This window comes from Microdochium trichocladiopsis (genome assembly GCF_020744255.1).
Source record: "Microdochium trichocladiopsis strain MPI-CAGE-CH-0230 chromosome Unknown B0I36scaffold_7, whole genome shotgun sequence".
In the NCBI taxonomy this organism is placed as follows: domain Eukaryota; kingdom Fungi; phylum Ascomycota; class Sordariomycetes; order Xylariales; family Microdochiaceae; genus Microdochium; species Microdochium trichocladiopsis.
The window spans coordinates 2,721,099-2,746,005 of record NW_025763550.1 but is presented as its reverse complement, the minus strand read 5'-3'; the positions used below and the strand labels follow the sequence as shown (position 1 = coordinate 2,746,005).

At 55.8% G+C, this 24,907-nt stretch overlaps 7 protein-coding genes across 7 annotated transcripts; 5 read left to right on the top strand and 2 right to left on the bottom strand.

Annotated features, from left to right (window-relative positions):
• Positions 1–1,264: 1,264 nt before the first annotated feature.
• Positions 1,265–3,098, bottom strand: B0I36DRAFT_292894 (cell division control protein 2). Its single transcript, XM_046151776.1, has 3 exons — positions 2,623–3,098; positions 1,867–2,542; positions 1,265–1,814 (listed from the first exon to the last, which is right to left on the bottom strand). The coding sequence occupies exons 1-3, from the start codon at positions 2,657–2,659 to the stop codon at positions 1,553–1,555; spliced, it is 975 nt and encodes a 324-aa protein (XP_046010822.1). The 5' UTR covers positions 2,660–3,098; the 3' UTR covers positions 1,265–1,552.
• A 447-nt stretch (positions 3,099–3,545) lies between these two features.
• B0I36DRAFT_247570 (uncharacterized protein) lies at positions 3,546–4,648 on the top strand (the record flags this gene model as incomplete). The annotated part of the gene is made up of 2 exons (XM_046150319.1): positions 3,546–3,813; positions 3,876–4,648. 2 exons carry the CDS (start codon positions 3,546–3,548, stop codon positions 4,646–4,648), a joined length of 1,041 nt encoding a protein of 346 aa, XP_046010821.1.
• A 1,013-nt stretch (positions 4,649–5,661) lies between these two features.
• Positions 5,662–8,579, top strand: B0I36DRAFT_146374 (uncharacterized protein). Its single transcript, XM_046148447.1, has 7 exons — positions 5,662–6,069; positions 6,181–6,524; positions 6,580–6,586; positions 6,644–6,866; positions 6,925–7,007; positions 7,067–7,283; positions 7,343–8,579. The coding sequence occupies exons 1-7, from the start codon at positions 5,965–5,967 to the stop codon at positions 8,230–8,232; spliced, it is 1,869 nt and encodes a 622-aa protein (XP_046010820.1). The 5' UTR covers positions 5,662–5,964; the 3' UTR covers positions 8,233–8,579.
• Positions 8,580–16,616: 8,037 nt separating this feature from the next.
• Positions 16,617–17,299, top strand: B0I36DRAFT_247245 (uncharacterized protein; the record flags this gene model as incomplete). Its single annotated transcript, XM_046150294.1, has 2 exons — positions 16,617–16,808; positions 17,015–17,299. 2 exons carry the CDS (start codon positions 16,617–16,619, stop codon positions 17,297–17,299), a joined length of 477 nt encoding a protein of 158 aa, XP_046010819.1.
• Positions 17,300–17,425: 126 nt separating this feature from the next.
• B0I36DRAFT_351463 (FtsJ-like methyltransferase) lies at positions 17,426–18,710 on the bottom strand (the record flags this gene model as incomplete). The annotated part of the gene is made up of 2 exons (XM_046157014.1): positions 17,426–18,540; positions 18,608–18,710. The coding sequence occupies 2 exons, from the start codon at positions 18,708–18,710 to the stop codon at positions 17,426–17,428; spliced, it is 1,218 nt and encodes a 405-aa protein (XP_046010818.1).
• Positions 18,711–18,999: 289 nt separating this feature from the next.
• On the top strand, positions 19,000–21,791 carry B0I36DRAFT_146339 (P-loop containing nucleoside triphosphate hydrolase protein). The gene is made up of 2 exons (XM_046148446.1): positions 19,000–20,606; positions 20,659–21,791. Exons 1-2 carry the CDS (start codon positions 19,074–19,076, stop codon positions 21,532–21,534), a joined length of 2,409 nt encoding a protein of 802 aa, XP_046010817.1. The 5' UTR covers positions 19,000–19,073; the 3' UTR covers positions 21,535–21,791.
• Positions 21,792–22,708: 917 nt separating this feature from the next.
• Positions 22,709–24,259, top strand: B0I36DRAFT_246443 (major facilitator superfamily domain-containing protein; the record flags this gene model as incomplete). Its single annotated transcript, XM_046150231.1, has 1 exon — positions 22,709–24,259. One exon carries the CDS (start codon positions 22,709–22,711, stop codon positions 24,257–24,259), a length of 1,551 nt encoding a protein of 516 aa, XP_046010816.1.
• Positions 24,260–24,907: the final 648 nt, after the last annotated feature.

Sequence of the window (24,907 nt, the reverse complement as noted above, 5' to 3'; positions counted from 1 at the left end):
TAAGTCACAAAAAAATGTTGCAGCGCTGAACACGCCTCTACTACGTAGCATTCGAGTTGAACGAGCGGTATAAAAAGCGCGAAGCTGAGAGCACCACGTTCCTGTAACAAGCCTTGACCGTGAGTAGCCTGTCGTGAATAAGTTGAATTTAATTAGAGCTTTTCGTGGCATGTCGCCTCTAGTGCGAAGATTCGATTGTCAAGACATCTCCAGGTGTACATCGTTTTGATGGTGTCCAGGACTACTGTGGCACGGCCAGCCCGCTTGTCCAGGTGGCGATGTGAAAGCCACGAAGGGCAAGCAAAGCCAGCTTGCAGAAGGCAACCGGGAAAGCTTATGGAGGTCAAGATACTACAGCCAGATAGACTGAGGAGCTGGCATCCCTGAAAGGCACTTGCCATATCCTGGGGATGCAAGAACTGAAGGGAGGATCAGGACCCTAGTCACGAATTTACCATTGCGTGCCTCTTCAGTGCGAAAACGGACCTGGACTCGCTTCAAACCTGGTCATGTTCGAACCAGACAAAACATCCGCGGATGGCCGGAAACGCCTTCCACTAGCCCTGAATACAATGGACAGGCTTTATGAAATATGGTTCTTGCTTGCAATGAGCCTCACACATCGGGTAGCGCTCGAGTGAAATTGGAACCCTGTACATGGTTGCATGCTGCGTCTTTCCTCAGACACAACACAGTCAGGTTCAAATGCCGAGCTCAGTGCTGCGCAGAAGAGGGCGGCAGCAACTGCTCCAGACGAAGTCATGATAACACGAGTATTTTATCATGTGACGTCGAGGCACCGTGACTTCCCGCTTGTCCTCCAACCCTGACATGTTTCTGGTTCCCCGTGGGTTTGCCGCGCACGAGAAGGATAACACCAAGTACTTAAGCACGGCATGACCCTGAAATGCAAGGTGCGCGCCTCAATGCCCGCATAGCTCACAACAGCGGCGCTTGGTCATCTGATGAGGGGTTTGGGCCCAACTCTTTAGGAGCACAACAAGCAGAGAGATCAGTGGGTATTATCATATATTGTCAAATAAATCATGACCTGTAGCGTCGCTCGCGTAACCACGTCTGCACTGTAGTTGTGCCAACTCCTTTTCTTCCCCATCGGTTCCAAACCGCTCTCTTATGTACATACGAGCTAGAGCACGACCACACGGGGAGGACTTATGCCTCTCGCAAGCAAATGCATGGCAAGATGTACTCCAGACTCCAATCCGCGCTCAAGCCTTCACGGTTATCTCTAGCCGCGTGGGCCCCCCCCCCCCCCCCCCCAATAGAATGCGTGGGTTGCGTGGGCGATAGCCGGGATCGCCATGCCAACTTGATGCGCATCGTCCTCGGGAGCAGCTGCGCAAGCGCGTTCATGAATGGCCACGACTTCTCGGCGTTGTCGTTGAGCACGTGTTCCCAGCGCAGTGCCTCAGTATCCAGAAAAACCAAGATTGTCGCACGAAATGTCGAAAAAAACAGTTCCGTCTTGGCAGAAAACGTGTGACGCGCGGCTGCAATCTGCTAATCACTCGATTACCGTCAAATCCGTGATTTAAGCATATCCGTTGGCGCCGTAGTGTGTCTGTTGTTGCCTAGTATAGTCCTCGAAGTAGGGGTGGTTGCAGGCCTGCTTGGCCGATATCCGGGTTGCTGGGTCATAGGCAAGCATCAATTCGAGAAGATCAAGTCCGTGTTCATCGAGGTTTGTGCACAAAGGATGGCTGTAGTCGCGCTGCCACTTGGGGAAGGTGGACTTGTAGTCGGGATAGGAGGTGACGCCTGGCCATGTCTCCTCACCAGGGGTACCGAGCAATCTGCATCAGAGTCAGTTTCGCTCGTCCTTGACCTTCTCAACGACTCACGTACCTGAAGGTCTTGAAAATCTGGTCAATCTCGGAATCTCCCGGGAACAGAGGCTTCCTTGTGCACATCTCGGCGAAAATGCAGCCCACGGACCACATGTCGACGCCCGTCGAGTACTGACGACCACCGAGCAAAATCTCGGGGGCGCGGTACCACAGCGTGACAACTTCGTGCGTATACGTGCGCAGGGGCACACCGAACGCGCGGGCAAGACCGAAATCGGCAAGCTTCAGGTTTCCCTCTCGGTCGATGAGCAGATTCTGAGGTTTGAGATCGCGGTGGAGAATGCGGCGGCTGTGGCAGTATTTGATGCCATCGCAGAGCTGGCTCATGAATTTCTTGACCATGGCATCACCAAGACCAAGTCGCCCGAGGTCGATGGTGGAACCCTCGGGCAGCGCCTTGCCGCGGCCACCGTCGCTGACGGGGAGAGCCTCCATATACTTCTTTAGGTCGAGGTCGAGGAATTCGAAGACGAGGTAAAGCTTGTGACCGTCGGCATGGACAATGTTGAACAGGCGGACAATGTTGGGATCGCGCATCTCCTTGAGCAGGGAGATTTCGCGGATGGCGGTACTGGGCACGCCTTCGTCTTCGGCCTCGAGGCGGATCTTCTTCAGGGCGACGATGCGGCCGTTGTTGGCAAGGTCGCGGGCCTTGTAGACGACACCATAGGTTCCTGGTTCGCGGGGTAGTGGCCTCAAGTCAGACACAGTCCATTCACTCCGCGTGGTGGCGACCGTGGAAGTGAATACTCACCTTCACCGATTTTCTCCAGTTTCTGGTAGTTCTCCATCGTGAGGTAGCCTCGGGGCTTGCTGCAGGGCTCCGGTCTGATCGGGTGTTTGCAAAGGTCAAATTGTCGGTCGTTCACCGGGGATTAATTGATTGGACGCAAGCAATGTCTCTGCCGTGGTGCTGCTGTGTGTCGACGGCGGCGCTGTCGTTTGTTGTTGCTGGTTTCGGTTGTTGTGTGTGCACTGGTTGGGGGCGAGACTGTGGTCGGAGTGGCCGTTGTCGTGGCGGCTGGGGCAGGCGAATGTCAATATTTGGTCTGGGGTGCGGAGGGGTCCGTCAACAAGAGGGGCACCACCAAGTGACAATAAAATGCCCTGTGACTCCAGACTGTACGCTCAGTGTGGTGAACGAGGTAATATGCTCTCCTGCAGCAAGCACTAATATTGGACAAAGGGAACCGGCGAATTGTCAACAATGCGTTCCTGGCGAGGCTGCAGCGACCAGCGGTGAGGCTGCAAGGTGGTCTTTTGTTGTCTGTAAACACACCTTAGCTCGAGCTGACGCGCGCTGGCGCGACACCAGTCAGGCACCGTCAGGGACCAATAAGCGCCGGCGATGGCAGTGGTGAGCATGCCTTCCATGATGGAGGGCCCCTCCACTCTTTCCTTATCTTATCGCGACCCTTGTTCTTGCGGGCTCGGAGGGGCACCACCCACTGGAGACTTCTTGACCAAGGTGGGCTCTCGAGGACGACTCGATCAACTTGCCAGATGAGGCCATGCAACAATCGATTCATGTCCCATTCTGCTTCCAAGAAGCGCAAGACAAGCATATAAGCTAATACCGCAGTCTGGTCCCAGAGAGCCGCAAGAGTGCCCGTTCTCATTTGATCTCCGCCTCCCCAAGAACTCTCGAGGTTCTTGGAGGCCTTTCCATCCTGTAGCATGACACTAGATTTGACGACACTTGATGCCCACGAGCAACCATCAGACGAGCTCAAGAAGACGTGGAAATCGTACTCCAGGACAGAGCACGCCGCATTGCGACATCACCCAGATATTGACGATGTTCGGACTTCAGACGAGTTCCTTCTCAAAACGCACATTCCAGCCGAAGTGCTGAAGGCTTCCTTCAAAGCACTGCAGGGCGAGAGCTTCGATGAAAGCCAGGAGGTCCGAGATGCGCCTGTATACTACCATCCGATACTGCCAGGTAGGGGTCCTCCTCATGAGGTGTGGAAGACGACAAGAGCATGTATGCTGACGGCGTTCAAGGTCTCCTGGTTCTTCCATCTCTAATCCCGCCTAGCATCCAGAAGGATTTGCTTGAGCGCATGATACACAGAGACTTAAGCAATCCCGTCCATCAAACCAACCTCCATCTGCACTATGAGCTACCGTACAGGCACGGCGGTGACGCCACGGCCAGGTCCTTCTTCTCGTACCCCCCAGACGACAGCACGGAATTCGTTCCTAAGGATCCAAGTGTTCATCGACCTCTCTCCATCAAGCAAGTGTTACTACGCAAGCTCACTTGGGTGACTCTGGGTGGGCAGTATGATTGGACAAATCGTTTGTATCCTGAGCACGAAGTGCGTCCGGATTTCCCAACAGACATAGCCGACTTCCTCCATACCCTCTTTCCCGAGACCGATGCCCAGGCAGCCATCGTGAACTTCTACACTCCCAGCGACACCATGATGATGCATCGTGATGTCAGCGAGAAAACCGATAAGGGCCTCGTCAGTCTGAGCATAGGCTGTGATGCGGTCTTTATGATCGCCCCCAACGACTACTCAGATCTCCCCGACGGGCAAGGTGCTGGCCCAGGGAATAAGCCATACCTGCTTCTACGACTGCGATCCGGAGACGCGATTTACATGACAAAGGAGTCACGATATGCCTGGCACGGTGTGCCAAAGGTGCTCAAGGACACATGTCCTGACTTCCTCGCAGATTGGCCAGCTGAGGGAGACAGATTCCAGGAGTGGAGAGGCTGGATGAAGAACAAGCGGATCAACCTCAATGTGCGGCAAATGCAGGAGTAGAAGGATACTTGAGAGCAGGATTAAGGGACGTCTTCCAGCAACACTGGAGGAAGTCTTCAACCCATCCACTTAGAGTGCGCAACAACAGGGCCGACTCTCGCGGTTGTTGAAGGTTACAAGGACAGCGAAAATGGGCATCCGCAGCCTAGTGTCACGATGACCTGTCCTTGGGCCAAACTACCTCCAAGTGCCACCCTGCCAAGGCTCGGTCTCTCAGTCCATGCCATGGCTGCATACTCGTCTCAGGCACTAGGAATAGCTTGCAAGCTTCCTGATCCCTCGCATTACAGCAGGATAAGAAGTGAACTCTGGCAAATCATGATCCGGTTGAGGTCCTGGGCGTCAAATTCCCAGAAAGCGATGTCCGATAACGTCTGACTGCCCATCAAATCATTCTCAAGGCTGACCCGCTTAGCCGCTGTCGTCTTGGCAGACGGGTCATCTTTTCAGCCGCTCGCAGGGGTTGTTAAGACAGTGTTTCGAGGATTGGATGGCCATGCTGGCGAACAACAAAACGATTGCTTTAGACGCAGGGCTGAGATTTTCCAAACACCACGAATGCGCTCTGATCCCTTCGACAAGATGGGGAATTATTATTCCAGAAGTCTAAAATGAAGACCCCGTAAACCTGCATCAGGAGTAACTCAGAGGCTTCGCCCGATCCGACGCCACCACTTGGTCTTCGCGAGTAGCCAGCCACCACCAACATATACCCCAGCACACAGCTTCTGCTAAAAGCTCAGACCGGGCCTCTTTAACGACGCAGGGCATTACAGTTCCAAGCCAAATTCAACCATGCGCTGCCTGGCGTGTGGCAGCACGCCTATCCTGTTGTGGTATAGCCGGCGTGCGGCAGTTTTCAGCTGACAGGGATTGAAACCACATTGAGGTATGGCGACGGGTCAAGACAGGCCTCTCTTCGCGCCCATAGGCAGGACAAGGTGCACCGTCGTGAATCAGGGAGATTGCATGGGTGAGAGAAGAGCACCAGGTTAGGGGGCTTGAGCCGACGCCTCCCTGTACTCATCTAGGCATGCTGTGTGATCGTCCCTCATGGAACCGCTGAGGCTGAGGCCAGACGGGACACCGGCAACCTTGTCATGGAGGACGCCAGAGTGTCTCATGAGGCGTTCAGCTGGATTACCCTAAAGTGCCCACCGCGGCTTTCCTGAATCTTTTGAGACACCCCATTCACATTTTCACAAACTTGCCGTGACGTCCTCCCTGTTTATCGTGCCTCACTTTCTGGCTCGTTCGACGTCGGACGGTATTGCGAAAAGATCACCTTGCCCGGGACTTCCTGCCAGCTATAAATCATGGCTTCGTGGCGTTCGTTACTGCTCGCTGTGTGCCTGGGCACCACGCGTTCCCTTGGACAAAGCATCGTCTACGTTACGGACATCGAGATCTACACATCCATGGTAAGCTGCCCACAGCACAGCAATCAAGCCACAGATCATGTCTTCGGCATCGCAAGGCCAGCCCTGCACGACCGACAGAGCACCCGCGGTTAACAAATCGAGCTTCAATAGGCAAGATGTGCCCAATCGGCAGTCAGCTACAATGTGATGTCCATGACCAACTCAGCATGCGGCGAAGCAGTGACCGATCTACAGTCCTGCATCTGTACCAAAAATGGCGGTGCGAATTCGGCGGCGGTCTCAAAGGGAATTTCGTCTTCGATTAGCTACAGCTGTGGCTCAACTGCCTCCGACGACCTCTCCAGCGCCATGGTTCTGTACAACGGCTATTGCAACCAAGCCAGCATAGGTTCTTTCCCGAAGCCCACGCGCCCAGTCTCGGTCCAAATCACAGACCTGCCAGCCATGCAAGATCTTCCTCCATGTGCTGCCAGCGCGCTTTCATATGCTGTCATGTGAGTTTGCCAGCAGGCGTGAGTGGCGGTGTAGCCTTTGCTAACATGTCATTAGGTCTATGGTGAGCTCATGTGACTCGAACGTGCCATCAAACGCCTAATCTAACCTTCAATTCCAGACATATGACCTGTGTCCGGAAGACCCAAGCCTCCTCCAGTCTTGCGTCTGCAGCAAGAACCAAAACTCGTTGCGCGTCAGCCAAATAATCAATTCAAGCGTGAAGTATTCATGCTCTCCGATCACGGCCGATATCAGTGTTGCCCAAGGTGTCTTTGCGGGATATTGTGGCCTGGGTGCTGGTGTAACATCGTTCCCAGTCGCCTCGCCTCCCCCAGGACAGAGTGAGTTTGAACCAAACCAAGGAACTGTTTGTTGATGTGGTGCTAATGGCGTGCCCAGTGACGTACTACATTACCGCGCTCCCGCAATATAGCGCACTTGCTCCGTGTGCACAATATGGTGTTTCGTATGGAGTGATGACGGTATGCCAGATTACACGACCGCGCTTCATATCCTGAGATTAACTAACGGCGACGAACAGAACACGTACGATTTGTGCCCTAAGGATCCGGCTGGACTTGCCTCGTGTGTATGCCTGAAGACTGGCATGCCCAACATTGTCAGCAAGATCATCACGTCAAGCGTGAAGTACTCCTGCGATAGCACTGCAACAGATGATATCAGCTCCGCGCTCTCGGTTTGGGACTACTTTTGTTCAGCAGTTAAGGCTGAAGTGTCGGCATCGGTGACAGAATCTGGTACGCTCCTTTTGAAACTCCCGAAATGTCTCGATCGGCTAGTACTAATAACCCCGCAGTGTCGACGGCTCCCCATACCGGGGTGCTTGGAGGAGGAGGAGGATCCATGCCTTCGCAGACAGGAACTTCAAATAGTGGTGGCAACGGCGGCAACGGCGGCAACGGCGGAGGAGGATCACTGGGAGGGAGCACGGGTAACCCGACCGGTGGCAACACTGACCCGGAAAGGAAGCCGAATATCGGGGCGATCGTGGGAGGTGTTGTCGGCGGCATTGCAGTGGTTGTCCTGGCTGGCGTCGCGATTTTCTTCTGCATGCGACGCAAGAACGCGGCAAACGCCCAGGTCGACCAAGCCATGGCCCAGAACAACCTGTTGAACAACCCGCCCCCCGTGGTTGCTGCTAGTCCGTCTGGCGGGAAGAGCGAGCTAGACGCAAGTGCAGTGGCCCTGCGACCTGGCACTGCCGGCAGCGCGCACTCTGGCACGCCGGGCATCCCGACAAGCATCTCGCCCGTTTCTGCCAGCCACACTCCAGAACTCCGACCTCATGGGCCCTACGCACCCCCGCCGCCCATGCCGGAGATGCCCGCCCAGTATGCTTATGCGCAGCAGCCGCAGCAGCCATCCAAGCCGGAGCTACATGGGCAGGAGTACCGACCGGAACTATATGGCCAACAGGCATTCCGGCCAGAGCTGCAAGGCCAGTCCACCTACTATCCGCAGCAACCTCCCAATGGTGCCCAGACCGTGTTCTCCGCATCCTCAATGGTGTCGCCCCAGTCCCCAGCAGGCTCGAACGGCTGGGGCCAACAGGTGCACGAGGCTCCTGGGTCCTACCATGGCCAGCCGCCTCAGACTGCAGAGCTTCAAGGGCAACAATGGGCGACACAGGGGCCCCCTCAGTACTATGAAATGCCTGGTGGTGGGGCTCCTTCGTATGCGAGGTAGGACGTGGCTGAAAGTGAATATAGATAGTTCTGTGGAAGGGATAGGCGGGGTGATTAAGTAGTAGATTGAGATAAGCATTGAATCGAAAACCCCATTAGACAACAGAAGCCATCTGCAAGACAGCCCTGCCAGCACTAGAATCTGGAAACGGCTGTAGGTGGCTATGCTCCCTTTCTATTTTTTGCTTCACATAAGCTGAACCCGGCCAAGGCAATGACGAGAAGTGACGCAGATGTAGCTTAGAGGCAGTGTGGCGACGAAGAGAGCCTGCTGCTCACCTGAAGCGATGGTTTCCAAGGTCTTCAGAACAAAAAGTCTCCAAGCTCTAGTTTGAGGCGATGAAACGGCTTGTCTGTTGACTACCTCTGAGATGTTGTCACAGCGTGAGAAGCGCACTGACCAATGAGGGTCGTTTGCTGGAGCTCCAGCTTGGCGCCGGCCCTGGCTCGTAGCAACAAGCAGCAGCTGCTGCTTGGGTGGGTCTGGCGGATCGCGCTTGCCTCCCCCAGGCCAGCTCTCAGGCCCTGGTCACCGATTGCTCACCTCCTGCAGCGTCGCGTTTCTCGGTCCCTTCCCTTCTGCTGCAGCTTTTGCCAGACACCAGGCAAACAAGGGCATTCTCCCGTCCACAACACAACTGCCTTACCCAAGCCTCTCCGGACGTCGACATCGCCCTGCGCAAGCGCACGTCAGAGCGCAGCGGAAGTTGTCGCAAGTTGTTTTCTCCCACTTCTCTGTGCTGGGAGGGCATCTTTGTTGTCAACAACCAACCGACCCTTCGCCTTGCACTTGCGCCTTGCACTTTGGCCATCGACCAGTCTCAATGCAAACAACCTGACTTCGCCAGCCGACAACCCAGGCTAGCGGGCCTTTCCTTCATCTTTTCTTTGTGCTTATCCTAATCATCGGCATCGGGCGCACGGCTGTCTAGGCTGCAACCCATCACCTTTCTCTCAGACGGCGCATTTCAATCGACAATCACTCCTTCGACACAGCCTCCCAAAGTCCACCCTCCATGAAGTAGACATCGCGTCCACGATAGAGATACACCATGGCCGACGTGGACATTGGTTACCTGGCTGCCCACCTGGGCATGCCGCAGGAGAACCTGTCCACCATCGTCACGGTTCCCACCCCCGAGCTCGTCACGGCGCTCCTTTCCGCTGTCGCCGCCAAGGCGTACGAATGTGATGAACTCTACACTCAGAAGGTCCAGCTCGAGGTCCAACTCGAGACATCTGTCCGCGGAGCCGAGGCGCAGCGTGACGCTAGCAACGAAAGGGCCGCACAAGCGCTCCGTGAACTTGAAGAGATTCGTAACAAGCTCAAGGAGGAAGGTACGTCAAGTGTGCTTGTCGCAAACGCTGCATTTGCATCTGCCGCGTGAGAAAGTGTTGCTGACAATGGCGTCTCTGTGGCAGAAACGACACGACAATCTCTCGAAAATGAACTGGCCTCCATCCGATCCTCAAGCTCAACTTCACAATCCGAGGTCGAGAAGCTCAAGGCGCGCATCGCCTCGCTCGAGACATCGAATCGCGAAGCACTTTCCATCATCGATACCAAGAATTCTGCAAACGAATCTCTGTCTCAAGAACTGCAGGCACAGCATCAGAAGAACCTCAAGCTGAGCCAGGAGATCACGAGCATGCAGCAGAATGTTCAGAATATCCAGAACGCTCTCCAAGGCGCAAAGTTCAAGGAACAGTCTCTTCAGCAGCAGCTCGACATGGCTCAGCGGAGCAGCGACTTCTTCGAGAATGAACTCAAGACCAAGACAACAGAGGGTCTCAAGTTCCGCAAAGAGAAGGGGGCGCACATCGCCGAGCTGCAGCGCCAGAACGACGACGCCGTGAGTACGATCGAATCGATGAAGCGGACGGAGACGCACCTCCGCCAGCGGATCGAGGAAGCACAGAAGAAAGCCGAGGATGCGCTCATCAAGGTCCAGCAACTGCAAGAGGAGGCTGCCCGCCGAGAGGAGGACTCCAGACAACAGACTGATAGTCTCCAACGTCTTGTCGACCTTCAGCAGAAGCAGTCGGAAACTCATCGCAACCGAGTCCAGGAACTTGAGGCACGAGAGGAACAGATCAAGCGAGAGTGCGAGGACCAGGTGCGTCGGGTCAACGAGAGCCTCGAGCGGGCCAACTCCGACCGCGACGACTTCTCCGAGAAAGCCGATGCCCTGCAGGCTGAAGTCGGACGGCTTGAGGCCATGCTGGCTGATGGCGCCCGCAACCAGCCTGGCTCAACACCCCAGACGCCTCGTGCAAACGGCTCACCATTCCGCCCAGCATCACCTCTCCCTTTCACGCCGGGATCCATGCGGAAATCTGTGGGTACCCAGCACCTCGAAGAGTACTACAAGATCAAGGGTCTGTTGGGTGCTGAAAAGCAACGCAGCAACAACCTTGCCAAGGAGCTGGACGATGTTATCGAGCAGCTCGAGGCCAAGGGCCCGGAGCTGGAAGAGCTGCATGCCGACAATGAGAGATTGCAACAAGAACTCAAGACCATCTCTCATCTCTCCGACGAAGCCTTCACTGCCCGTGACAATGCAAAGAAGGCCGCCCGCAGAGCCGAGGCAGTGGCTGCGACCGCGCAAGCCGAGCTCAAGATCTTGCGCAATCAGCTCAGGGATCTCGGGGCTCAGGTGCAGATGCTGTTATTTAACATCCACTGCCGCGAGAAGGGCTTCGACGAGCTCAGTATCGAGGAGACGCTGCACTTCCAGCGCCTTGAAAGAGGCCAGATTGACGACAACAACGGTGAGCCATCGGATGTGAACAGCATGATCCTGCAACGCCTTGTGGTGTTCAAGGATATCCAGGAACTTCAGGAGAAGAACCAGCAGCTTCTCCAGGTTACACATGAGCTCGGCGACAAGATGGAGAGCGAAGAGGCTGTTGCGGCCAAGAACCAAGCTATCGCCGACCACAAGGAAGTTGAGGCTCTGCACCAGAAGCTCAAGATCTTCGAGGACGAGCTTGGTGGCCTCAAGGTTCGTGCTGACAGCATCATGAAGGAGAGGGATATGTTCCGCAGAATCGTTGAGTCGCGCGCAACTGCGGAGGAACTAGCCTCTGCGCTCGGACGTTCAAGGCAGGAAGGTGTGCTTGCCAGCATCGAACAGAGCTCGAATCCCGACGAAGGTTCCGACTACACCACATTGCTTCGCGAGCTGCAGCAAAACTTCGACACCTACAGAAATGAGCAATCAGTTGACCGCAAGACCATGAAAGACCAGGTCGAGAGGTTGTCTTCCGAGAAGAACAGCCTGCAATCCGAGCTTTCCAAGGTGACGAGCCAGTTGACCCTCGCTTCTGAGCGTTTCGAGATGTTGCAATCGAACTTTGTGGCCTTGCAGACCGAGAATAAGGAGCTGCAGGCTCGAAACCAGGCCATCAATGAGTCCGCCGCCAAGCAGGACATCCGAACTCAGCAGGTAGCGGAAGACTTGATCGAGGCTCGTGGACAACTCGACAGCTTCCGCAGTGAGAATGCCAATCTCAAAGCGGAGAAGAAGCTGTGGAAGGACATCCAGGAACGCATGGCGAACGACAACGAAAACCTCATGCAGGAGAAATCAAGACTCAATGGTCTCCTTGCCACACAGCAGACACTCCAGAACGAGCGCGAGCTTAGTGAAGCTGAGACAAAGCGTCGTATGCAGACCCAAATCGAGAATCTCGAGAATGAGCTCAGCGCAACGAAGCGAAAGCTCAGCGAGGAGGTTGACGAAGCCAAGAAGGCCCAGTTGAGGAAGGAATTCGACTCGCAACAAGCTCAGAAGCGCATCGATGAGCTGACCACCAACCTCAGCCAGATCCGTGAAGAGCTTGTTGCAACCAAAACCACTCGGGATCACCTGCAAAGCCGTGTTGATGGTCTTTCTATCGAGCTTCGAAGCGCAGAGGAGCGTGCTGAGCGTCTCCAGCCTCGGCCTACACCAAGACCTGGATCGATGGCTCCTGTTGCGCAGTTAGGGGCTGGCCAGAGCGATGCTGATGAGCGTATTCAGGGCCTGATTCACGAAGTAACAGATCTGAAGCGCGATCTGGAACTTACACAGGCCCAATTGGAGAATGCCAAGGAGCAGGTTGAGCGGTACAAGGAGCTTAGCCAAGCATCAGAAGAGGAGCTCGAGAGGATGAACTCTGCCCAGGAGCAATACAATCAGGAGATCGAGGCGTCCTTTGCCACCAAGGATGCGGCGATCAAGGAGCTCGAGCAGCGGGTGGAGGACATCTCGGCAGAACTGACCAGATCTAATGGAGAACTATCCACTATCCGCGACTCACAAGCCGAGGTTGCCCGGCACTTCGAAGAGGAAAAGGCTATTCTCAACGAAGAGATAAAGCGCCTCAAGGATGAGGACGAGCGATATACTGCATCCGCACAATTCCACCAACAAGACCTCCGCGCGCAGGCAGAAATTGCGCGCAACGCCCAGGAAGCTTACGAGAGCGAAGTCATGAAGCATGGGCAGACCGCGCAAGCACTGTCCGCCTTGCGCACAGAGCACAATCAGCTGAAGACGACGACGGCGTCGTGGAAGGCTGAAGCCGAGTCCGCCAAGGCGTCACTGCTCCAGAGTGAGAGCTCTTGGGAAGACCGACGACAAAAGTTCGAGCAGGAGCTTTCCGAGCTGCGCGCTCGCAGAGACGATGCGAATGCCCAGAACAAGCTCTTGCACCAGCAGCTGGATAATGTCAATACCCAGATTGCGGCTCTCCAACATAACAGAGAAGCTTCCAACGAGAACCTGGAAGCAATCACTGCTCAACCCAGCAGTGCTGGCGACAACAGTCTGCGTGAATTGAGCACTTATCTCCGTCGTGAGAAGGAGATCCTCGAGGTGCAGTACGAGCTCAAGGTCCAAGAAGTAAAGCGACTGCAGCAGCAATACGAGTACAGTCAGTCTCAGCTCGACGAAGCGCGACTCAAGCTGGAGCAAGAGAGGCAGTCACAGTCCGACAACGAGCGCAACAGCATGTCTCACAAGGAACTTATGAAGAAGTTGGAGGAGCTGAATGTGTTCCGCGAGAGCAGTGCTGCTCTTCGGCAAGAGGCTCGTGACACTCGTGCCAAGCTCGAGGAGAAGATGGCCAGGGTTGCTGAACTCGAGGCCACTATTCAGCCTCTGGAGGGTCAGATCGAAGAACTTCAAAGTCAGCAGGCTTTCAAGGACGCGGAGATGCGCCAGTTGCAAGAGGACCGTGACCGATGGCAAAAGCGAACTGAAGACATCTTGTCCAAACACGGAAGGACTGACCCTGCAGAGCTTGAGACTCTCAAAGAGAGAATTACTGTGCTGGAGGAAGAGAATGCTTCGCTTCGCGCGGCGGAGGTCGAACTCAAGGAGCGCATTCAGACTCTGGAGAAGACCATGGAGGAGGACAAAGCATCATGGCAGGTCACCCGTGAGCGGCTTATCAGTTCTGCCAAAGAAAAGGCAAGGCAGCTTATTGCTGAGAAGAGGGAGGTGGTTGTCGAGAAGGACCAGCTTCAGCAGGAAGTTCAGCGAGTCAACAATGACCTGTCCTCAACACAGCAAGAATTGGAGGCTGCGCGCCAAGAGCGTGCCGGCTTTGAGGAGCAGATCAACCGGTTCCGACAACAGGTCGAAGCTCTGCAGGAAGATGCTCGGAAGAACGCTGCTACCGCCGTCGGCGAGGCACCACCGCCAGCGGCGCCAGCCACTCCTGCCACTCCTGCCGCCGCGCCGGCCACCGATGGCGAGGCTCAAGCAACAACCGAGCTCCAAGCGCAACTCGCGGAAGCTCGCGCCGAGCTGGAGCGGATCACCGCCGAGAAGAACGCGGTCGAAAGCGAACTCGAGAGCCTGCGATCGCAGCTCAACAGTGCGATCGCAGAACGCAACCAGGCTCTGGCGAATGTGGCTTCGGGCAACGTGACTAATGGCGATGTCCCCATGGAGAACGGCACGCATGCGAATACAGGACCACTGAGCGATGATGAGCGGGTTGCTCTTGAGCAGCAGATTGCCGCGGCAGAGGCCAAGGCTGCCGAGTTTGAGGTCAAGGCTCGTGAGGCCGAGGAGAGCATCAACGCAACCGTCAAGGCACGCAGTGACAAGATGAAGGATGCCCTCAACAAGAAGCTCAACGACTACAAGTCTCAGATGGAGGAACAAAAGGCGCAGAGTGCGCAGGAGAAGGAGAAGCTGGAGGCCGACTTCAAGCTTCGCATGGAGCAGGAAAGAAAGATCTGGGAGGTTGAGAACGCAACAGGAGCATCAGTTCCTAAGGAAGGCGGTCCACCAGAGACACCCATCAAGCAGCAGCCCACTGAAGGGTTGCCAGCTGCTACGCCAAGCACACCCGTTGTGGACGTCAACAGTCTTGGTGATAAAGAGATCCGAGATTTGATTTCTCATAACGCAACGATCAAGAGCATCATGACCAGCAATATCCGGGCTAAGATCACCGCTGAGTCCAAGAAACTTCGGGAGGAATTATCCGTGACGCTGAAGGCTGAGTACGAGCCTAAGGTTGCCCAAGCCCGAGAGCAAGCAGAGGCTATGGCTGAATCGAAGTCGAAGCTTCGCATCAACATGGCGGAGAATCGCTCGCGGATAGCAAATGCCAAGCTTGGGTACATCGAGAATGCCGCCAAGGAAACGCCTGATCGCGCCGTCGCGGAAGTCTGGAACGAGGCTAAGGATGTCAAGCCACCGCCGCCTCCAGCCGCTGCGCCTGCCGCGCAGCAGCCTCCAGCATCTGCTAATGGTGCCGTCACTCCTGCTGCAGTTGGACAAGCGACAGGGCAGGCGACTGCAGAAGTCAAGCCTACTCTAGCAACCGGCATACCGAAGCCCGCAATTGCGACTGGAGCTAGTGGGATTCCCAATCCGTTCGCCAGTAGCCAGAACCAACAACCTGCTGCTCCTGCCGTGGCCAACCCCTTCGGAAAACCTGCTGCACCTGTATCAGAAGCTGCATCAGCGCCAGGTGTTCCGGCAGCCGGCCAGCCGCAAGTGACAGGACAGGCTGGATCACAAATCCCCGCACCCAAGGCATCTGGCATTCCGTCGCTTCCTGTACCTGCCACTCGTGGCCGTGGTGGTGCATACCAAGCTCCTCGTGGTGCAGCGCGTGGGGGCGGCACACAGCGTGGTGGACGTGGCGGCCAGCAAGGCGGCAGAAATAGCATGAATGCTGGTGCTGCTGAGTTTCAACCTGGCAACAAGCGCCCAAGAGGAGAGGCGGAGGCTGCCGGTAATGGAGCAAAGCGAGCGCGCGGTGGTGGTGCTGCGGGCCAATGAATGGGCGGACAGGAATCCATACACGGGAAAGACTGTGAGAGATCAGGACAAGCATAAGCAAACTACGGTGGCTGGCTCTTGAGATCTGGGGTTGTGATGTCGGTTTATGACGATGTTGTTGGGAAACGGGCGTGAAATTGCCCGAGCTGAATCTGGCGCATCTTCGAGCTAGTGGGCTCGCACAAAGACTTTTCTTTTATTACTGTACTTCTCTATGTATGAAAAATAAGAATGACGGGACGGTTGTTTGATAGTGTCCTTTGGGGTTCGCTCACACGACTGCTGTGAATGTGAAGAAGAATGGTTAGCAGCACCAAAGTGGCAGCATGGTTTGCTGAATGAATTGCTCGATTAAGCGCAGCTCTCATTCTGCTATCAGCATCATCACCATCGCTGCTGCAGCTCCGTGCTTGAAACTCTGCCTGATTGTATTCATGGCCCGGGCAGGGTTCATCGCTGGGTGCTCGGCAGGACATTCCCCAATCAGACAGGCAGTCGTCAGTCTAAAGCTTTTGAGTCACTGCTCTCTTGAGAGGTGTGAGGAGAAGGGCGCGTCGTCCCCACAATCAGGGCGGACGGGGGTCCGATTACCGGCTAGCTCCCTGGCTGGCTGGCTGCATGCTTGCCGGCGGCCCAGGAGGAAGCACTTGACTCGTTTTACATCGAGTACGTGCTATATAGACGGCTTTTCTTTCATTCCGACTGCGTTATTGAGCTTCGACACGAGACACTTTGTCACAAAACACATTGCAGGACACACAATTTGCAGCGACATCTCCCGATTCCTGTGCTGCAATCAGGTCACAGGCAGGCCTGAAGAATAATCGTTGGCTTTCTAGCCCGATTCACGCAATAACGCGAGGCGAGCTCTGTTGAGCAGCGGTTCTGCGAGGAACAAGATTCGATTCACTACTCGATTGATCGTCAATAAACCTCAGCGATTTCTAGAAACATTCAACTTCGGCAGTGTTTCTTTGGGTCAATACAGTCACACAGTTTGTACGAGACCCGCAGCTCAATGAGTGGTTCCTGCTAGAAGTGCCTAGACACCTTTCATCATACATCTGCTCCTCCTTCGCAAAGACCAGCGAAAATGGTTCTCGACATCCCAGCGAGCAGCTGGCGCAACCGCGAGTATCTCGTTTCCACGGATCTCGCGCTCATCCAGACGGACAAGGTCAACCAGGCGTTTGCGTCCGACCTGATGTGGTGGGCGCAGGGCCTGCCGCGGGAGACTATGGGGAAGGCACTGGGCAATTCGCTCTGCTTCGGGTTGTACGAGGTTGTTGGAAACACAGGTGATGCTGGTCATGTTGGCGATCTCAGGCCCGATCGCGAGCTGGACGTGGGTAAGTTGAGGGCGTGCGGTATTTCTCGAAAAGCCATTCGCAATGGCTAGAGGCTGCGGGTCTCTTCCCTCTCCGCAATCGTGAGTCCAATGACCGAAGCTGACTTGAAAAAACAATAGGCCCGGATCAAGCACTTGTCCAGATTGGCTTTGCGAGGCTGATCACGGACGGCGTGACGTTTGCGTGGCTGACGGACGTATATGTTCGCGAGGAATACCAGGGGCGCGGATTGGCGCGCTTCATGATGGAGGCTATCCATGACACCATTTCTGAGTGGAAGTATCTGCGTCGCTTCATGCTTCTTGCTTCAGACTCGATGGACCTGTATCGCAAGACTCTCGGGGTCAAGGACTGGCGGGAACTCGGCACGGACGACTTGGGCGTGGGCGTGCTGGAAGGGCCGGGTGGAAAGCACCCAGATCACTAGATTTCCGTCGAGACATAAGGGCCAACTGTGATTTACCTCTGGTGGAGGATGGATAGTATCGGAGGCCTGGCCATGGGGAATGTAGCAACGGTCATCTCCAAGAGTGTGCGGTAATCGTCTTTGTGATCAAGGCATGACCCTGTCTGCTTTCGTTGTTGTCTTGCCGATATTGGTCTTGCCATAAGCGCCACCAGCTGCCTTGCGCATTTCCAGCGCACGCTTGTAAGGGGGAGCTGTTGGAGGCTGGATGGGGTCCAGCGACACATGATCGGCGGGAAGGCGATAGGAAGCGTCCGAGTCAAAGGCCGAGAGGTCACCACACGCAATGAACGGGGCAATCCACCGGACATCAGCCAGGCGATCCAACGGCCGGTAATCCTCTGCTTGAAGCTCGGTGATGCCATCATTATCTGGCGAGGCAACAACTGCGGGACTGCTATCCCATGCCCCTGTGGTGTGGTTTTGAAGAATTGTCGTGGCGCTGATGGCACTTCTTTCTTGGTTGTCTTTGGTCATCTGGGGGAGGCGGAAGCCTACTCCCAACGGCTCCTCCAGGCTGGCTGAAAACCCCTTGGGAGGCTGGAAGTTCAAACACACGATGAAAGCCTCCACACTACTCGCGCGGGATGACCGCGGCTTGGCGACATGGACGCGCTCGAAGAAGATCTTGAGCTGTGCGTACAGGATGTCGACGTTCTTTCCTCGAAAGATCTTGGCCACGAACTTGCCGCCGGGCTTGAGCACGCATAGGGCCAAGTTGAGCGCCGCGAAGAGCAGTTGTGACTGGACGTAGATGTCGAGATCGTGGAGACCAGTCACGTCGGGGGCGCCATCGCTGATGACGAGGTCCACAGGCTGGGCGGCTTGCTGGCTCCCGCTCTGCGGGTCGTAGTCCGGGTCAAGCGCCTTGAGCAGTAATGGCACTGTAGCAGGATGCGTAATGTCTGCCCGCAGGGTGATGATGCCAGGCAGGGGGCTGATGGGCTGGAGGTCGATGGAGACAATCTTTACGTCCTTTCTCGGCTGAGGCAGCTCTACTGGCTCTGAAGGGGCGATGGGCTCGAGGTTGCCGGTGCTGAAGACGCCAAGCATCTGCTCGCGAAGCTTTGCCTCACGATCCTGCCACGCCGTGCGACCAAACTTCTCGCCCTTGATGAGAACGCGAGACAGGACTTGAGACCAGCTTCCGGGAGCGGCACAGAGATCTACCACTCTGGTGACATTGGAAAACAGGTCGAACTCTGGAGTTTCCTTATTAGCAACAGGTCAAAAAAAGAGCAGGGTCTAAGTCGTAAAGGCTCAATATACCTTCGTCAAGCTGTAAAAGCTTGAACGCACTTCTCGCTCGCCAGCCCTGCTCCTTGGCAAGACGATAGTAGGCGTCTCGCTTGTCCTTTGACGATTTGCCCATGGCTTTTGTTGTGAGCTTGCCCAAGCTGATTATCGACTAGAACTCTAACGCGTTCAAGGAGAATGGATTATGGTGTTTCCGCAAGACATTTAGCATGGCCCTGCCCCTCTCATCTGAGTGGTGGGGGTTTTGCGTAGCGCTGGGAATCCTGCGATGAAAAAGAAGCCAGTGGGTCCACTGCCCTGCAAGTCGATGCTGGACCCCTGCATGGAGCGTCCATGCCCGATCCATCGCCCCAAACTTTTTTTCTTATCCGCCAGCGATAAGCCTGCTCGTCATGAATTGTTCCCAAGCTGTCGACTCTCGTCCCCGGCTTGCAGCAACAACAATAGCGGAACTCGTCCCCTCGAAGCTGGATCTACCATGGCGCCCAGTGTCCAGAGCAATAAGAAGCGCAAGGTCGCGCCCAACGGGTCTGCCGCACCCGACAAGAAGCGCAAGACCCAAGCGACAAGCTCCAAGGCCGCCGCCAAGAAGAAGGCCAGGCGACCTGTGAGCGTCGACTCGCTGCGATGGCGCAAGGCCACCCTTCCAGACATGACCAACGACGCAGAGGGGTTCTTCGGCCTGGAGGAGATCGACGACGTCGAGGTCATTCGCCACGAGAACAACACGGTCGAGTTCAGGGCTCTGGAGTCTGCCACCGCCAAGGATGACGACAAACCGGACTCGTCCAAGAAAACAGGAAAAGGTCAACCAAAGACAGAGGAGCATGAGCGTGGAGATGCAGTGGACGGATCAGATGACGACGAATTCGAGGGATTCGACGACGAGCCCTCGCAAGCACCGATACCCTCTCCAGATCCTCCAGCGCAAGGCGATGCCGAAGACGAGACCTCCGCAGCCGGTGAGGAAGAGGGCCAAGACCCAAAGGGGGGTGATAGCATCGACGCCGAAATCTCCAAACCGCTGAAGAAGAAGGAGAAGAAAAAGAAGAAGGTGGCTGTCGAGACGGAGGAGGACCTTGCTTTGGAGAGCAACGTGTTCAATGCCCTCGTCGACACCGCTGAGGAACCCGAGGAAGAGGTCGACGTCACGGACTGGAAAGGTTTGGGGCTCTCACCACAGATACTTGCGGCGCTGTCAAAGCTCAAATTCTCCAAACCGACGCAGATCCAGGCTGCTGTCGTGCCGCATATTCTCGCAGGAAACGATGTGATCGGCAAAGCTTCAACGGGTTCTGGAAAGACATTGGCGTTTGGCATTCCCATTGTCGAAAAGTGGCTCCAGATGAAGTCGGAACAAGAGGAAACTACGGAGCCTGCCGAGAAGGAGGAGGAGATAGAAGGCGAATCAACTATCAAGTCTCCCCTGGCGCTGATCCTGTCGCCGACGCGAGAGCTAGCCCATCAGCTGACGGAGCACATCAAGAACCTGTGCGCAGGGCTGCCCACGTCTCCTTATGTATGCTCTGTTACAGGAGGTCTGTCCGTGCAGAAACAGCAAAGACAGCTGGTGAAAGCTGACATTGTCATCGGCACGCCTGGTCGCCTGTGGGAAGTCCTTAGCTCGAGTTCCGACTTGATGCAGAGCTTCCGCGGTATTGGCTACTTGGTTGTTGACGAGGCTGACAGACTCTTGACTGAGGGTCACTTCAAGGAGGCATCAGAGATTCTGTCAGCCCTGGACCGCGTAGAGGTAGAAGAGGATGGGGAAGAGAGCGAGCCGTCGCCGAGGCAGACTCTTGTTTTCTCTGCGACCTTCCACAAGGGTCTTCAGCAGAAACTGGCAGGAAAAGGTCGCTTCAACCTTATGACAGAACAGGACTCCATGGAATATCTGCTCAAGAAGCTGAACTTCCGTGAAGAGAAGCCAAAGTTCATTGACGTCAACCCGGTGTCGCAGATGGCCGAAGGCTTGAAGGAGGGTCTTGTCGAATGCGGTGCTATGGAGAAGGTAAGTCTACGGAGTACACTGACCTCATTGTCGCTCACTAACTCCGCGTCAGGATCTCTACCTCTATGCCCTTTTACTCTTTTACCCAACCGCACGGACACTTGTGTTCACAAACTCCATCAGCTCCGCCAGGCGTATTACGCCAATGCTGCAAAACCTCAACCTCTCAGCCTTTGCCCTACATTCTCAAATGCCACAAAAGGCGCGGTTGCGGTCCATCGAGCGATTCACAGTCGCACCAAAGGGCAAGTCCTCTATCCTTATCGCCACGGACGTGGCTGCTCGTGGTCTTGATATCCCTGGTGTGGATCTTGTCGTCCACTACCACGTACCGCGCGCAGCCGACACCTACGTCCACCGCTCGGGCCGTACCGCTCGCGCTCAACAGACGGGACTCAGCATTCTGCTCTCGGCTCCAGAGGAAGTTACCCCCACTCGCCGCCTGATCGCCAAGGTCCACTCGCAGCGGGACGGCGGTTCGAGCAAACCCAGCCGCAAGAACTTCTTTGTCCAATCCGTTGAGATGGATCGGAAACTCGTCGGCAGGCTGAAGCCGCGACTCACCCTGGCCAAAAAGATCGCCGACGCACAGCTCGCCAAGGAGAAGGGCAACAAGGAGGACGACTGGATGCGCAACGCCGCTGAGGAGCTCGGCGTAGAATACGACAGTGACGAGATTGAGAATGTTGGCAAGTGGGGTGGTCGCGGGAGCGGACGACAGAAGAAAGCCGAGGAGGCAAGAGGCTTGACCAAGGCGGAGCTCGCAGCACTGCGAGCCGAGCTGAGGGAGCTGCTCTCGAAGCGCGTCAACACGGGCGTGAGCGAGAAGTACATTGCCACCGGAATGGTGGATGTGGATGAGCTCCTCAGGGGCGCGCAAGGAGATTTCTTGGGCAGGGTGGAGGGACTGGACATTGCCTCTTTGTAAAAGGGGAATACTTCACGAAGGTGGTAGCCATCCTGGCAGACGGAGTACGCCATAACGTAGGACACCAAACAGTCACGCATGAGTGCCAGCACGACGAGGTCGGCACGGACGGGTATGAAAAGCAAGATATCCCAGATAATACGAGCAAGCAAGCGGCTTTCGCCAACCACACTGTCCCGAGCCTTGGGACGTCGCGAATAGTTCTCCCTACATGGTGCCATACAATACCGGAGGCGATCATCTGACAAGCTAGCGTTGTGATCGACCCTTCAAAGAGAACACAAAACTGCGAGTTCTGGTCTGGACGCAGGTATCCGGTCGGCCACTACTGGGCACCAAGCCAAATACGTTACGAGGATGCATCAGGACTTTGACAAGGTACTCCGCGGTAACCTACACAGCGATGCTACCAGTCCAAGAGTGACAGTGTTAAGCTTAAACCTACCATGCTCCAAGTTTAGTTTTAGTCCCAATATGACTGACTGTACATAGTGACTCGTGTTGCCATCTCTCATGGTATCCTGGAAGGTCGGTTTCTATAACCCTTTGGGTTCGCACAGAGTGAGCGCGAATTTGGCACGGCCGCGTTCCTGGTGGCCGCCACGAATGGGTCTGCATGAACCTCAACCGCATCGTGTCTTCGAGAGGCATCAATCAGACATTTCGCAATCTCCCGACGAAAGGTTGACGATAGCCACAGTGGTAGCTCCAGACACTTCACCCACCTGAGAAGCAATCCGAGATCATTGCATCGTTCCACACGGCTGGAATAGGAGCGTTACCATGATCTATCGAGACGTGGGAGCCGTTCAAACTAAGCTTATAGCAAGCCTTGATACAACACTGCACCTGTCCCCGCTGTTACCACCGGAGCCGGTACCATGGAACTCGTCATCGTGGTCACCCAAGCTTAAGCAGTCAGCCGTCGTCTCCATGCCTTGGGAAGCCTATAAATTTTAATGAATACGCACGCCTGCGTGTGCTTCTTGCACGTTTCCCGGACCACGACCTTCTAGGCCGACCTCTTCATCTCGATCCTTTACCATTCTATCACCAAGTCCTTCCTTCAACAACCACACCTCATCACGGACGCCAAGATAAGAAGCATCGAATCATGGCTGCCAACTCGAGCCTCAGAGAGATTCCCCTCGACAGGGACCACGACGCCCACGAGATGCCCTTCCTCACCAGGTCGCACCCCTTGCGCAACGACTATGCCAATAGCAACAGCCACACCGGCAGCGACTCCGGCAGCGGCTCTGCGCTACCCAACGCCAATGAGAAGCCCAAGACGGAGCTCAAGCCCGAAGATGTCGCGAGCGAGCTGCCCTTTGCCTATTCGCGCAGAAAGAAATGGCTGATCCTCTGCGTCGTGTTCCTCGTGCAGGTATCGATGAACCTCAACACGACACTCTACAGCAACGGCATCCCCGGCATCGCCAAGGAGTTTGGCGTCACGGAGGAGGCTGCGCGCTGGGGCGCGGCGGCCTTCCTCATCGCCTACGCGTTTGGCTGCGAGCTCTGGGCGCCCTGGTCCGAGGAATTCGGCCGCAAAATTATTCTCCAGTGCTCCATGTTCATGGTCAATGTCTTTGGCATCCTCGCCACCGTAGCACCCAACTTTGGAGCAATCTTGGCGGCTCGCACCCTTGGCGGTATCTGCACGGCTGGAGGATCCGTCACGCTCGCCATCATCACCGACATGTTTGACAGCCACGATGACGACTTCCAGTACGCCACGGCGTTCATCGTCTTTTCTTCTGTCGGCGGAAGCATCTTCGGCCCGATCGTGGGCGGCTTCATCGAGGAGTACGCCGACTGGAGATATACGGGCGTCGTGCAGGTTGCGTTCGGCTTTGCCATTGCGCTGCTGCACCTGTTTACCCCGGAAACCAGGACGACATCTGTGCTCGACAAGATCGCCAAGAAGAAGCGCGCCTCGGATCCTGCCTGCAACATCTACGGTCCCGGTGAGCTCAAGAAGAAGAAGACGGACTGGGCCGAAGTAGGCCGGATCTGGATTCGGCCCTTCATCATGTTCGTCACGGAGCCCATTGTCCTGTCTCTATCCTTGCTCTCTGGCTTCTCCGACGCCTTGATCTTTATGCAGGTCCAGGCCTTCGGCCTCATCTACCAGCAGTGGGGGTTCGGTCCTATCAACATCGGCCTCGCCTTCATCCCTCTGTTCCTGGGCTACGTTGCCGCGTGGGTTCTCTTCATCCCGTTCTACCGGCGCAACATGGCAGCCAGGAAGGCCGACCCGAGCAACGAGCACGCCCAGTACGAGGCCCGCCTCAAGCCGCTGCTGTACCTCGCGCCGTGCCTGCCAGTCGGCCTGATCATCTTTGGCTGGACGAGCGGCGGCCCTCCTGTGCACTGGGCGGGCACCATGGTCGGCAGCTTCATCATCGGCATCGCCAACTACGCCGTGTACGCCAGCACGATCGAGTACATGGTGCGCGCGTACGGCGCCGAGTACAGCGCCAGCGCGACCGGAGGCAACGGCTGGGCGCGCGACTTCCTCGCGGGCGTCCTGACGGTCCCCGCGGTGCCATTTTACACCAACATTGCCGCCGACAAAGGGCTGAATTTCCAGATCGCCTCGACGATCCTGTTTGGCATCTCGCTGTTGCTGGTCGGCGCCGTGTTCTGGGTTTATTTCAAGGGCGCCTCTCTGCGCAGACGGTCAAAGTTTGCCCAGGAGCTCGCGGATGAGGGCAACTGAGGATGTGTGTGTGTGCGCGCGCGCAAGTGCTTATGGGGGATGATCAGAACAAGGCAAGGCGGGCGGGAGTGAGAAATACAATGGGGGGGAGATACAAATTGGCTATGCTGCTTGAATTTCCAGATGTTGACGGTTCTGCATGTCGAAAGAAATTGGGATTGATAGTTTAGCTTGGCATATGTTGCAGGTGTCTTGGGTCATGGCCGTGTAGTTGATGTAGAGGTTTTCCAGCAAATGATGGCGTTTGATACTTAGATTGCAAGCCGACCATCTGCAAAGTGATTGATGCTGGAAGCTGGCTCCCACGGCGGCTCATAATTACAGTACCACACACCCGTGCTGATGATTGTCCTCACGGCCGTCTCTCTGTACAGGTCTCTGTACAGGGTTACCGAAATCAATGGGCCCTTCCTTGCCTGTTTGAATCTAGCGACACGCGACGCAAGCGAGAAGAAGCGGCCGTCTTGGATGCTGACCTGGAGTTCTGAAGAGTGCGTCGCACGACCACGGAGAAGGGAGAGGCAAAAGACGCAAGAGAGGCAAGAAAGGCGAGGAGGAGGGGGGACGGGACGGACGAGGGATCCCCCAGCAAGCAAGACGAAGCGGCCGTGGATTGGAGCTTGCAATCGGGGGTCGCATCAGTCAATC

Excerpts from the sequence above, each read along its gene's own strand:
- B0I36DRAFT_292894 (XM_046151776.1), bottom strand. The coding sequence starts at position 2,659 with ATGGAGAACTACCAGAAACTGGAGAAAATCGGTGAAG. Across the intron at positions 2,543-2,622 it reads ACTGGAGAAAATCGGTGAAG|GAACCTATGGTGTCGTCTAC; the intron begins GTGAGTATTCAC and ends CCCGCGAACCAG. Across the intron at positions 1,815-1,866 it reads CAGATTTTCAAGACCTTCAG|ATTGCTCGGTACCCCTGGTG; the intron begins GTACGTGAGTCG and ends ACTCTGATGCAG.
- B0I36DRAFT_146374 (XM_046148447.1), top strand. The coding sequence starts at position 5,965 with ATGGCTTCGTGGCGTTCGTTACTGCTCGCTGTGTGCCTGGGCACCACG. Across the intron at positions 6,867-6,924 it reads CTCGCCTCCCCCAGGACAGA|TGACGTACTACATTACCGCG; the intron begins GTGAGTTTGAAC and ends TGGCGTGCCCAG. Across the intron at positions 7,284-7,342 it reads GGCATCGGTGACAGAATCTG|TGTCGACGGCTCCCCATACC; the intron begins GTACGCTCCTTT and ends ATAACCCCGCAG.
- B0I36DRAFT_146339 (XM_046148446.1), top strand. The coding sequence starts at position 19,074 with ATGGCGCCCAGTGTCCAGAGCAATAAGAAGCGCAAGGTCGCGCCCAAC. Across the intron at positions 20,607-20,658 it reads AATGCGGTGCTATGGAGAAG|GATCTCTACCTCTATGCCCT; the intron begins GTAAGTCTACGG and ends ACTCCGCGTCAG.